At 45.4% G+C, this 13,362-nt stretch overlaps 1 protein-coding gene across 4 annotated transcripts in view; it reads right to left on the bottom strand.

The window, feature by feature from the left end:
- Positions 1-196: 196 nt before the first annotated feature.
- Positions 197-13,362, bottom strand: part of PYCR1 (pyrroline-5-carboxylate reductase 1) — a 43,108-nt gene continuing 29,942 nt past the window's right edge. For all 4 annotated transcript variants that reach the window (XM_061615938.1, XM_061615936.1, XM_061615937.1 and 1 more), the window contains 6 exons: positions 13,283-13,353; positions 11,128-11,307; positions 7,303-7,524; positions 6,248-6,340; positions 5,074-5,237; positions 197-4,987 (listed from right to left, as the gene is read on the bottom strand). In XM_061615938.1, the coding sequence (XP_061471922.1) occupies positions 4,843-4,987; positions 5,074-5,237; positions 6,248-6,340; positions 7,303-7,524; positions 11,128-11,307; positions 13,283-13,353 (875 nt within the window). In that variant the 3' untranslated portion in view covers positions 197-4,842. The remainder of the gene's footprint in view (positions 4,988-5,073; positions 5,238-6,247; positions 6,341-7,302; positions 7,525-11,127; positions 11,308-13,282; positions 13,354-13,362) is intronic.

A 13,362-nucleotide genomic window follows, 5' to 3' on the forward strand; every position in this document is an offset into this window, starting at 1 on the left:
AGCCTGGCAACCTTAGATATTGCTCTGCATACGTGTGGTCTCCACAGGCTGCCCATTTTTTCTTTTAAATAGAGCACCCAGGTCTCCCATTTCCTGAAAGAAAACTAACAGCGACCCCACTGTCTTCGATGTTGCCATGTGCTAGCCTCTCTGAGGAAGGAACACAAGCAATAAACACACAATCTCAAATCTCAGGCCGAGAAGCACAAAATTTATTCTCCAGAGAATGGGAAATATGTCCTAGAGAGACTGAACATATGGTCCCCATCTCCACATCTCCCAAAAAGCAGGAACTAGGAAACCCAACAGGTGTCTGGGAAATAATACTGTGTCCTTAGGTGTCGAAAGATGAACATGCGCTAAGCTTCAAACCCCATAGGCTTGAGATAACCAGCATACATCTAAGGTTATCTTACACATCAGGTGTCAGCAATGATCCAAATTCAAAACCACTCTTGCCAATAAAAACAAATCTTCCTCCACTTATTAAACATATGAATAGTAAGTGTGACACTGGTCCACAGTATTTCTTCCACCCACCCCCAGTCAGTCTGATTCCTTGTTCCAATCATTACCATATGGGGAGGTTGGAGGGACAAAGGTTTGGATGAATGGTGCAGGGTTTCTTTCTGTGGTGGGGGTAGGGGGTAGGAGAGAAAGAAAGTGTTTGAGGACTCTGTTGCAGAATATCTTGAAGTATATAGTTACAGATAGCAACAAACATAGTTTGAAAAGAATGATGAGGTATTCTACGTCAATCTTCCAGAGGTAAAGTACTGTTAAGCAGAGCAAGTGTCAATATCAAACAAACACACCCCCCCACAATTTTTCTCTCTGCTCTATGTACAGAAACAGCACCTTTGAAGAAGATATGCTCAGTGATAAAATGCAGGCAAATCCAATTGAAACAGCAGGCCGGTTCTGAAATAACTGGACACCAGAGTTTGATCCTACCTTGTCCTCGCTATGCCAAAGTCATAGAGCTAGAACAGGAATGGGGAATTTGTGGTTCTCCAGGCAGTTGCTGGACTGAAATTCCCATCAGCTCCAGCAAGCATGGTCAATTGTCAAGGATGATGGGAAATGTAGTCCAACAATATCTGGAGGGCCACAGATTCCACATCCCCGGTTTTGAATTTGGATGTAATGAGGAACTTTGGTTTGTTCAAAAACAGAAGTAGATCCTTCCGATCTCATGTGAAGTGAGGTGTTGGTGGGGGGCATGCAAGCCCAAGCCTCATTCACATAGCGGAAAACCACACTTTCATGTCACATTTGAGTCAGTAAATAGAATAGTGACCCATTATACAAGGAAAAGGGAAGGCAGATAGTTGCCCCTTTCTTGACTGGGCTATCAGTGTGGGGTGGAGTTGCCCCACCGCTGAGCCCTTCAGGTGGGGCAGGTGTCACCAACACATCATTGGCAGGTGCCATGATATCCGCAAAGGCCTTCAGTGGTGCCTCCAGCAGGTAGCTCAGCACCTGAGCTTTCATTTAAAAAACAAGACAATCTGTAGTACTTCTAAAAAGTAAGTTATGGAGCAAAATATGCAAGTACCCTTCTAAACAATTTATGTGAAAAGAGCCAGCCTGGGCGCTCCTGCCCATTAGTGTGATTAGCCAATAAATGAAGTCAAAGCTATAAGTGAGTTGTTTGGACACCAGGCAATAGGAATCCCTGGGGTCCTAAAGAGCTGCTGCTTCTCCTCCGTTTTAGTGTACTTTTTCCTACATCTATAAGAACATAAGAAGAGCCTGCTGGATCAGGCCAGTGGCCCATCTAGTCCAGCATCCTGTTCTCACAGTGGCCAACCAGGTGCCTGGGGGAAGCCCGCAAGCAGGACCCGAGTGCAAGAACACTCTCCCCTCCTGAGGCTTCCAGCAACTGGTTTTCAGAAGCATGCTGCCTCTGACTAGGGTGGCAGAGCACAGCCATCACAGCTAGTAGCCATTGATAGCCCTGTCCTCCATGAACTTGTCTAATCTTCTTTTAAAGCCATCCAAGCTGGTGGCCATTACTGCATCTGGTGGGAGCAAATTCCATAGTTTAACTATGCGCTGAGCAAAGAAGTACTTCCTTTTGTCTGTCCTGAATCTTCCAACATTCATTTTCCAATCACAACATCTATTTTTCCCCCCTAGCCACTCCACAGTTTGCCCTTCCTTTGTCCCTAGCAACCAGGATGCATCATTCCTATGCTAGGTTTGCCTGATCAGGTAGCACCTAGAAATTATTTCCTGGAAACACTACTACACAATAAGTGTGGGTGAATGTTAAGAAAATAATCTCCCCCGCAAAAGGCAAATATGAAAACCACAAAAGGCTAAGGCATGTCCCCTGCTTTGCGGGAACTAAAGACCAAGGACACATTAAAAATTCACGGTATACTTAACTTACAGCAGAATTGTATACATGTCGACTCAGAAGTTAAGTCTGTGTTTAATGGGGCTTACTTCTGGGTAAGTGGGTATAGGATGGAGCCTAGGCTTTGGTTTAGGGTTAGCATTGGGGGGGAAAGGGTTCTTGTGCCTATAGCAGCTGTATGGCAGGCAGAAATTCAACAGGTCAACCCTTTTCTAGTATACAAATATAATTATGGGAAAAGCTTCATCATGACTACTCTCTAATTTTGTGTTATGCCATGCTCCCCCAGTAGCTATTTTGTGGCTGGTGCCCCCAGCATTTCCTCAAAATTTGAAATGTGGCCTCTGGTCGATAAAGGTTGGCGACCCCTGACACAGGGAATCAGAACCACATTTAGTGCATTAGCAATCATTGGGTTCCTCAACAAACCATGGATGCCAAAGCGCCAGAGGAGCCCAGGGCACATGACTTTTTCAAGGGCCAAAGAAATTTAGGTATGCAAGGCCATTTTCCCCAAACCATGCCCACCTGCCCCACACTTGATGACGTATGGCTGGGATCAGCCACACTATGGAGCTTCCCATCAGGAACTCCCTAGTAAAACCATTAGGGCTTAAACGTAACACCAATCAGCTGATGGGCACTGAAAGGGTGATCCTTTGAAGGCTAACAGTAAGCAGTTTGGGTTTAAATCATGCCTGCAAATGGACAACTGATGGGCACTGAGAGTGAGTCCTGTTGAAGTTGCCACATCACATGATAATGACATCAGGTGGCCCCACCCACTGGTCAAAGTTGGCTCACAGCCTGAAGTCTGAGTCCTCATTTGCAAAATAGGAATATGAGAGCAGAGACGGGGAACCTGTGGCTCTACCTCTGGCCAGACTATTTTATTTTATTATTGCATTTATATCCTGCCTTTCCTCCACGGAGCTCCTCCCTCTCCTCATTTAATCCTCACAACAACCCTGTGAGGTAGGTTAGGCTGAGAGGAAGTGATTGGCCCAAGGTCATCCAGTGAGCTTCATGGTCAAGTGTGGCACTGAACCCTGATCTCCTAGGACATAATCCAATACCTCCCATCATCTCTGACCATTGGCCATGCCGGCCAAGGCTGATGGCAGTTAAAGTCCAACAACCTCTAGAGGGCCACAGGTTCCCTAGCCCTGTGCTAAAGGGGAAATTCAACAGCTGAAGCTTGTTCCCCTCCCCTGTGCAAGTCAGGACTGTAATATGAATTATCCCCCGCCCCCATACACCGCAACACGTTCCAGGCATGTGGTGAAGTCATTATCAAACCTTCGTTTGTTGAACCAAAAACAGAGCCAAGTTGGAACTTCAGCTGCATTCACATCCAAACCATTTTTTAAAAGTAGTCAGCTCCCCAAGTATGAGGCCTCTCGCGGGGCTCCATACTGGAGGCCTGTGCTGCAGAGATGGGACAGTAAGCAATCAACACCCTGGCACGTGCAATTAAAAAAGACCGGGCAGCAAGCCCTGTGAAACAGCTGCTGCCAGTCAGAGTGGAAAATACAGGCATAGATGGGCAAGAAGCCTGGCTGGAATCAAGCAGCTTCCTGTGTTCATACTAGAGCTGAGCTACAACAGACAACCAACTTGTCGTCTAAACGGACCTCCCCTCCGGCTTGTAATATAGCAGAACGGCATACATGAAATGAATGCGGGAGCCTAGCAGGAGGAGAAGGCAGGAGCAGAGATACATTTTATTTTCCTACTATTAGTGGGCAGCGTGATGGGAGCTGTTCAGCTGGAGCAGCTGGAGAAATCTGTGGTCCTGAGCAGAGAGTGGTAAGGTCAGGCAAAGCAGAGAGAGCAGTGAGTGGGTACACTTTTGCAATGAGGATTTAAAAAAACAAGGGCAGCCATACCCCAAAGTCTAGAATGCCTCCCAGACTGGACAGCAGCCAGTGGGAATGGCATACATGACAACTAACAGGACTTGAAGGCCCTGCCTGAGCTCCAGTCCCTGATCTATTAAAGAAGAAGTGACTGTTCTCTAGCCTGACAGAGCCACAGAAGACAGACACAGATTGGGAGAAAGCGGGTTAAAATCCCTCCTTAGCCACAAAGCACTCTGCATGGCCTTTGTCCAGTCATCATCGCTCAGAGTAACCTACCTCATAAGGCTGTTGTGAGGATTAATAGGAAAAGAGTCCCCTGGAGGGTGTGTGTGTGTGAGCTCGCACATGTGGGAAATGTAAAGAAGAAAATCTTGCAATCACAACGACGAGAGAGAAATCTGTCAAGCACAGGAGAACATACAGTCACCCATCCAGTCCCTCTCAGGCCCCGGAAATACTGGTCCCTACTACCTTTAATAAAGCACACTTGGAAGCTGAAATCCTGTTCTCCTGCAGCCTTGAGACCAGGCAAGGCACCCTGCAAAAAAATGGCTTGTGCTACCAATTCCCTTGAAAGAGAAAGAAAAGCATTGGGTAGGCAGGAGCCAGGCCTCCTCAGTACTTCTTGCTGCCAGGATTCTTGTTGCTGAACATGCTGACCTTGTTGGCAGAGGAGGACTCTAGTTTCACTTTATCCATTAAGGTCTTCTTAATGGCGGCTGGGGAGACCTTCTCCTGGTCAGCCAAGAACTGCAGCTCTCTGTTGGGGAAGAGAAAAAAGTTTGTTAGCCACTCAGGAGGCAGAGCTAGGGAGGCGCAACTCCTCAACTCCATGCCTTCACGTACCTTGTCCTGATGCAGGATGCCTCCACGGCATTGATGAGCAGCGAGCGGAAGCCGCCACTCTCTAGAAAGTGCAGGGCATAGATGGTAGCACCCCCAGGTGAGCATACATTGTCTTTCAGTTGTCCGGGGTGCTGCTCAGATTCTAATAGCATCTTGGCAGCTCCCTGCAGTATTGGGAAGAGGATTCAAAAAGCGCATTAAAAACAGCAGTAACAACTTTCACCTACACCTGCTCACTTCTCCAAAACTAAGAAGATTAAGAAGAGCCTTGCTGGATCAGGCCAATGGCCCATCTAGTCCAGCATCCTGTTCTCACAGTGGCCAACCAGATGGGATATTCTGTTTTAGGTGCCAAAATAACCTTACCAGCCTTGGGTGCTATGCACACTGAGAGAGCTGTTAAGTGCCATGTGCTGCTCTGCCTCACAGCAACATGTCTTGGGTCCGACCATGTAAGTTGCCATGCACAACTTCCATTGTTTCATAGTTGAAAACAGGTTCACACTTAAGAACATAGGAAGAGTCCTTTTGGCTCATGCCAAAGGCCCATCTAATCCAGCATCCTGTTCTCACAGTGGCCAACTAGATGCCTATGGGAAGTTCATAAGCAGGATCTGAGCACAACGGCTCTCTCTCTTCCTGTGGTTTCCAGCAACTGGTATTCAGAGTCATACTGCCTCTGACTGTGTAGGATGAACACAGCCATTCAGGGTCAGTAGCCATTGATACTAACTAAAAGATGCTTGAAAGACAGGAAAGAAGCCCGATCTGCATTGCATGGGACTGCGTCATTTATTGATTTAAGTATTTATATACTGCCCTCTTGAAAAACATCAGGGTGGTGTACATCAACATAATTTTTTTCAAAAGCAATACAAAACAATTAAAATGACCAGCTACTCAAGAGACATTTTAAACAACTGCACAGGCCTGTCGGCATAACCCCGCCCCCCATCACAGATGTCCTCTGGGCCTCTCCCACACTGCCTTCATTCCCTCTTGCCATTGCAACAAGAAGAGAAGAAAGCAAAGTGGTACAGGTGCATTTGCAAACTAAGGAGTATCCAGATTGTTGAAGCCAATCAAATGAATGCGCTGGGAATATTTTCGGCCCAGTATTGAAAGGCAGAGCAGATACAGAGTGAAGAAGGAGCAAACAAGATGAGTCACTGACCAGCAAAGCTTGGGCTCCCAGACGGACGGCGAGCCTGCGAGGAAGGCCCATCTTCACCCCTCCATCTGCCAGGGCATCCAAGGCTGTGAATGCCTAGGTGGCCAGAAGTTATCAAAGAAAATAAGGAGGTGAAATGCACGGAAGAGGCAAAAAGAGAGGCTCTGCTGCCTAGTTTACATGACAGCAGCCTGCATGCGACTCTCAGAGGCATTGAGTGCTGCCTGCCACAGGTGTCCAAGCTGCCCTTCCTCTGCCAAATCCCCCACCTCCCTGCTAACTGTGGATTGTAATTTGCTTGGGGATAATGGCATGCAGGGATGTCTCATGCTGCAGTTTCTGCCCCAACACAACTGTGCTCCCCCAGCAGCTGTTAGGCAGGCTGGGGGCAAAATGCGATTTATATGAGGAAATTGCCCAGAGAGGGACAGTCCCCCAAGCCATCCTCCCCATGTAAACTGCACATGAGCATGTGTGTGAGGGCATAACCAGCTTTGGCCACTTCCATTCTCACTGTCAGCTCTGTCTACACCCTATGGCATCTAATCCCTGACCACCCACCTACCACCAGAGTATGACCCCCCAGGGGCCAAAAGGTTGTCAACCCCTGATTGAGCTGTTTGTTCCTAGGTGCTATCCCTCTGCATAAAAAGCCAGGACTGGCACCCTAAGGAAAGCAAACCTTGTGTTTCCGAGAGTTAGCTGTGCATGTACACCATGCCCACTTAGTCCAATGACAAACAACTTTATCTTGGAGACGGTTTCCATCCCATCCATGACTGTGACCACTACATGAACATTTGTCCACCAGACACTCAAGACATTCCTTAATGCCAGCTGTTAACAGATTGTTGTTGTTCCAAATCCGCCGGAACAACCTAAAAGTCAATGATGTTCCAGAGATTCAACAAGTCACTATAAAGTCCTAATCTAAAACTACTGCTGGCTTATCTACCTCCTGTGAAAATACAGATACTGCAAGCATCATGTCTGCATTTAAAAATCCCCCTTGGCTAATAAGTTCCTTTCACTGCAAACAGGAAAGAGACGGTACGTACATAAGCAGGTCCACTGCCACTGAGTCCAGTGACAGCATCTATCAAGTCTTCTTCTACTTCAGTGCAGAAGCCCACACTAGCCATGAGTTGCTCTAAGAGCTTTCCATCCTCCACTTCAGCATGGCTCCCCGTAGCGTAGACAGTGGCCCCTTCCCGTACAATCACCGGGGTGTTGGTCATGCACCTGATCACTTTTGGGGTGGGGCAGAAGGCAGAAAGTTTCTTGAGATGCAGAGATGAGAAACAGGAAAGACAAATGGACATCCTTAACAGACAATTTCCATCTAAAATGAGTGGTCTTGTAAGGACAGAGAAAACCCTTCCCTGCTTTTTCAGGATTTTTGATCATGTAGAGAGGTTCCTATGCAAGAACACATACTACATGTCTAAGCTCTCTTTTGATCTTCAAATGAAGGCATGTAGGTCATTGGGCAGAGCCTGCTACTGCGACTCCACCTCTTCTTATGGACATTCATTCTCTGCAAATGGATCATCTGAAAAACCCTACAGAAGGGCTGGAAACTACAAGGACAAAGGCCTACAGTCACTAACACTGGCTGTACATTGCTAACATCATCCCGGGACAGATTAAGGATGTATTCGTGAGGTGGCAGTGACAGTGCTTGGTAATTCAGCTTTGGCTGGCAAAGAAGCTTCTGCAGCCAATAGTGCAATGAAGGCGGACATCTACAAACAGTATCTGGCTAAGGTTCAAGAGAGAATACAATGCCTAAGTTACGTTAATTTCTACTTCACACACTTGATCTTAGCCAAAAGGCAGAGAAGCAACAATTTCTACTTGGAAAATCAGCAGGCAGAGCATAGGAGGAGTGCAGTGATGGCTAATTCAGAAGTATGGGGAAGCCAGTCAGCATCAAGTTGTCCAGGAACATGCTCCCTTGGCTTTCAGTCTCGAATTGTAAACATCTTCTAGATGTGCCAAGAGCAATGTGCACAGGATAGCAATGTGTAACGTTCCCACAGAGAAGGGAACCCTATTTTACACTAACATGCACTGCATGCAGTTTTCCAGACATGGTAGATTCCAGATCAAAGCTGGCAGACATTTGCATTACTTTTGCAATGCTGAATGAGTCGTCTATCACTTCATTTTCAGGAAACAATTCCTGGCATGTCAGAATTATGACAAACTCTTTAACATTCCAATTCAGTGGCCTAACACCACTAATTCCAAGTTATCAAAGTCATTACATTATATTTCAAAACCATCACATGGCAAATATAAATATCATGTAGGGTATACTTTTAGCTGAAACTGCTCTTTAGTGATATGCTTTAGACTGCGTCTTATCTTGTAGTTTGTTTTGTGTTCACTGGTGGCTTTTAATATTGTATTCCTATGGGGTGATATTACGTGTTAGGCATCCTCACAATAGACCCACTGAAATTTATGGATTTTTGAACTTAAGTCCACCAGTTTCAGTGTATCTACTCTGAGCATACCTTAGTTGGCTATCACTCATGGTGCGTGAATAGTTTTATTCACACTTTTGTATACCACCCGAGAATCTTTTAATGAAGGGCCATTACATTTTGTGGGTGTTTTAAATTAATGAAAATGGAAATGGACTGCCTTCACGTCGCTCCCAACTTATGGCGACCCTGTGAATAGGGTTTTCATGGTAAGCGGTATTCAGAGGTGGTTTCTCATTGCCTTCCTCCGAGGCTGAGAGGCAGTGACTGGCCCAAGGTCACCCAGGGAGCTTCATGGCTGTGTGGGGATTTGAACCCTGGTCTCCCAGGTCATAGTCCAACACCTTAACCGTTACACCACATCAAATATTTTTTTATTATTTTTTATTATGACTCTGGTCTGATCATCATCATGCTGATACTGCCATCACATTTCTATTAACGGCCAAACAGATTTAAAATGGGTTCCTGAAAATGAATGCAGATTCTTTTCATTCTAAGTAAGGTCCAAAGTAGACAAAGAAGTGGCAGTTCCATGTGTTTAAACAGGGCTGGCTCTGCCACAGCAGGGTGAAGTGACCCTGCACCAGGTGGTGGTATGATGGGGTACATCAGGGGTTGCCAACATGGTGTCCTCCAAATGTTCTCAGGACTACAACTCTCAGTCTGCCTCAGCAAGCACAGTGTAATGGTCAGGAGTGATGGGAGTTTTAGTCTAACAACATCTGGAGGGCACCACATTGGCTACCCCGGAATTGATGCCTGAGTAGTGCAGCAAGAATTTATGAAGTGCTAGAGTAGCCCAGGGGTGGGATGGGGTGCAGTAAGGAAGAGGCCTTCTACTTCAGGCAGCAAAACGTCATAGAAGCATAGAATGGTAGAGTTGGAAGGGGCCTACAAGGCCATTGAGTCCAACCCCTGCACAATGCAAGAATCCAAATCAAACCATACCCAACAGATGGCTGTCTAGCTGCCTTTTGAATGCCTCCAGTGTCAGAGAGCCCACTACCTCTCTAGGTAATTGGTTCCATTGTCATATGGCTCTAACAGGAAGTTTTTCCTGATGTCCAGTTGAAATCTGGCTTCCAGCAACTTGAGCCCATTATTCCGTGTCCTGCACTCTGGGATGATCTAGAAGAGATCCCAGCCCTCCTTTGCGTGACAACCTTTCACGTACTTGAAGAGTGCTATCATATCTCTCCTTAGTGTTCTCTTCTCCAGACTAAACATGCCCAGTTCTTTCAGTCTCTCCTCATAGGGCTTTGTTCCCAGTGCCCTGATCATCCTTGTTGCCCTCCTCGGAATCTGTTCCAGTTTGTCTGCATCCTCTTTGAAGTGCGGAGATCAAAACTGGATGCAGTACTCAAGATGAGGCCTAACCAGTGCTGAATAGAGGGGAACTAATACTTCATGTGATTTGGAAACTAGACTTCTGTTAATGCAGCCTAATATAGCATTTGCCTTTTTTGCAGCCACATCACACTGTTGGCTCATACTCAGCTTGTGATCAACGACAATTCCAAGATCCTTCTCACATGTCGTATTGCTGAGCCAAGTATCCCCTATCTTATAACTGTGCATTTGGTTTCTTTTTCCTAGGTGTAGAACTTTGCATTGATCCCTGTTGAATTTCATTCTGTTGTTTTCAGCCCAATGCTCCAGCCTATCAAGGTCCCTTTGAATTTTGTTTCTGACTTCCATGGTATTAGCTGTGCCCCCCAATTTTGTATCATCTGCAAATTTGATAAGCATGCTCTGTACCTGCTAATCCAAGTCGTTAATAAAAATGTTGAAGAACACTGGGCCCAGGACCGAACCCTATGGTACCCCACTCGTTACTTCCATCCAGTTTGAGAAGGAATCACTGATAAGCACTCTTTGAGTACGATTCTGGAGCCAACTGTAGAACTGATAGTTGTTCCATCCAGCCCCCATTTAGCTAGCTTGCTAATCAGAATATCATGGGGCACTTTGACAAAAGCTTTGCTGGCCATGTCTTTGGCCAGCACTGCATTTACACACAGAACTGCTGCAATTACATAGGGTGGGTGGATCCACTTTTAATAGCAAGGGAGAGAAATGTGTGAGGAACACAAAATTCTCCCTGCTGGTTCAGCTTCCAACAGCTTCTCTCAAAAAACACTTTTCTTCCCAGCTAAGCTCCCTATTAGCAGTGACTCTGACTAGCAGAAAAATTGTTGGGAAGAGGTGCTGTAGGGATGTACAGCACAGGTAGACCTTCAACCCTTCTTTCTACGTGACAGGTGAAGTCATAGAATCCTCACCAGAAGTCTTTAGTTTGGCCTTCTCAAAAGCCCACTGGCTGCTCTCTATAGACATTCAGTCTAATCTGAACAGACTTGTCAAAAAACACTGCTGAGAATCTCTCACCTTCTCAATAGAGCTGATTGTGACCCCAGCAGCACAGGAGACCACAATGTGCCGATCCTCTATGTCTGAGCCAATCTCATCCAGAATGAATGGAATAATGGGAGGTTTCACTGCGAGAAACAGGACGTCACTGTTTTTAACTGTCTCTTTGTTGCTTATGGTGAAATTCACACCCATTTTCTGGAATTAAGAAATTGAACAGGTAAAGCATCCTTCTTTCTTCTTAGACAACAGCAAGGATAACAGGATTTAGCCATGTGGGATCAGCCTGGAGTTGAGCACGATCTCATTTACTAGGAATTGCAGAAATAGGATGAACACACACTTTGTCAGTTGTCATCAAGCTCATAAGACTTTGTCCCCGACATATCAAATAGACAATGAATGAGGAAGGCAGAGTCTAAACTGTATTGCTGGTTGGGGGTTTCTGCCAATCTGGGTAGTGTCCTAAACAGTCTCTCCAAATGTGCTTGCACTCCCTATAAAGGACCAAGTACATAGTTTGGGGATGCTCCAGGACCGATATCCAAGTGACACTGGTATCCAGAAGCACTTTTTACCAGCTTCATCTTAACCAACTGCACTCAAAGCTAGAGATACAGATCTGCCTCAGTTAGCTATGCCTTAGTTGCATCAAGACCAGACAACTTCACTGCTCTCTATGTGAAGCTACTACCCATCATGAAGAGTTCAGAAACTGCAATTGGTACAAAATATGGTTAGCAGAGTTTTGGTTGGCACGTGGCAATCAGAACAAAGCACACCAATATTATGTCAACTGTACTGGCAACCTATTCATCCCCAAACCTAAATTGGTGGGATTGACCTTTGAAGCTAGGATGGCCAGATGCACAGAGGACAGGGCTCCCACACCTTTAATAGCTGCATAGAAAATAGAATTACAGCAGGTGTAGCTAGCATGACAAGGTACACCTGTAGAAATTCCCTTTTCTATATAACTATTAAAGGTGCAGAAGCACCATCTGCTTTTGCAGTTGGCCATATGTAACTGTTTGGGACCAGGTTACAACAAGGGCTGCCTTTGTCATATGAGTCTGCCTAAGCCTTAACATCTACTTTGGATGCCTTGCTCTCATTTGTCTCCAGTGGAAATATGGTTAGCAGGAACTAGGGACAGGGTCTTCTTGGGAATAGGACTGCAGCTATGGAATGCCTTCCCTGGGGAGATCTGACAAGTTTCCTCTTTTTCTGCTTTTAGGCAGCTGTGAAAATATATTTAGACAGACATTTCACATGTAACCTCTTCTGCCATTTTAACATGCTGTTTTAGATGTTGTTGCTAATGTTTACTGGTTTTGATTTTATAATGATTTCTAGATTTTATATTCACACTCATATTTGCCTGTCCCCTTGAGTACATTTTATGTAGAAAAGCCAAACAGAAATGAAACAAAGAAAAAACCCTCAGATAAACTCAACAACTAAGAATTCATAGGGTTGATCCAAGCTACTTTGCTGGGGCAGGGTACTTATCCCAAGATTAGTTGCAAGCATGTGTAACTGTGGTACAATAGCCATCTTTGTTTTATGTGAAAAGCCACTTTAGATGGAGGCATCTGACAGCAGAGACGTTGGGGGACAGGGAAGGTGTGTAACTTTGTCCCTGTTCCACTTCTCCACCCCTGGGCACAGGGTTTCAAATGCATGCTTATGAGGGTAAACATGCATTTGAAACCCTAAGTCTCTCTAAACGGCCAAACAGATTTAAAATGGGTTCCTGAAAATGAATGCACGTGATGAGTCATGTGTTGTCTGTGGATGACTGAGAAGTTTAAACAGAATGGGGGGAAAGGGTTATGCACCCTTTCTAGCAAGCATGTCTAAAAGTTGCTTTCCAAGTTAAAAAAATACCATCAGACTACAATTACAAGCATTTGTGTGTAATGGCAAGCATTTAACTGCACTTTCTCAGTTTTCCTTATTTTATTGGTAAACAATGAATAAGCCCCAATGACAGCAACAAAAAATACACTGGCTGGGAAGTTTAGTCCCTAGAAACAGACCCAGAACTAAAAAGAGGGCCTGACAAACTAGCACAGTGCATGGTTGATGCAAACATGAACAGATTTTATATGGATGCTTTGTGGGTTGGGGAAAAAAAGATATTTTAGATTTTTCAAGTCCTGGAACCTACCCTCAACCCTGCTACAGTTGGGAGATCAGTGTCTGGTGAACTTGCTGTTATCTTGTGAGCAGCCAAGACTCCTAGAAAGA

This window comes from Rhineura floridana, chromosome 3 (assembly GCF_030035675.1).
Source record: "Rhineura floridana isolate rRhiFlo1 chromosome 3, rRhiFlo1.hap2, whole genome shotgun sequence".
Lineage (NCBI taxonomy): Eukaryota > Metazoa > Chordata > Lepidosauria > Squamata > Rhineuridae > Rhineura > Rhineura floridana.